Source organism: Eimeria mitis, genomic scaffold (genome assembly GCF_000499745.2).
Source record: "Eimeria mitis Houghton genomic scaffold, Emh_scaff591, whole genome shotgun sequence".
Taxonomy (NCBI): domain Eukaryota; phylum Apicomplexa; class Conoidasida; order Eucoccidiorida; family Eimeriidae; genus Eimeria; species Eimeria mitis.
In genome coordinates this window covers 16,211-16,469 of record NW_013574145.1, presented here as the reverse complement: position 1 = coordinate 16,469, position 259 = coordinate 16,211, and the positions used below count along the sequence as shown (strand labels likewise).

General features: G+C 33.2%; 1 protein-coding gene across 1 annotated transcript in view; it reads right to left on the bottom strand.

The window, feature by feature from the left end:
- EMH_0017180 (DEAH-box RNA/DNA helicase, putative) overlaps positions 1–259 on the bottom strand; it is a gene marked incomplete at both ends in the record, with an annotated part of 3,682 nt that overhangs the window by 1,118 nt on the left and 2,305 nt on the right. Inside the window, one exon of the mRNA XM_013500827.1 lies at positions 251–259. Within this exon, the coding sequence (XP_013356281.1) occupies positions 251–259 (9 nt within the window). The remainder of the gene's footprint in view (positions 1–250) is intronic.

Sequence of the window (259 nt, the reverse complement as noted above, 5' to 3'; positions counted from 1 at the left end):
TATATATATATATATATATATATATATATATATATATATATATAAATATATATTCACGAGGTGTATATACACCCGGTTTATATGAGGTGACCTTCGAGCTCAACTAAACGCTTAACTAAAGCTGTAAGGTTTTTTCTTCTTTGTAGTGCATGCGGGCCCCCAAAGAAAACGAATTTATTTTTATTTTTTTGTTGCTGCTGAGCTAATCTATCATAATCAACAACCCCCATCTCCTGCTGCTTCTGCACACCGTACACCT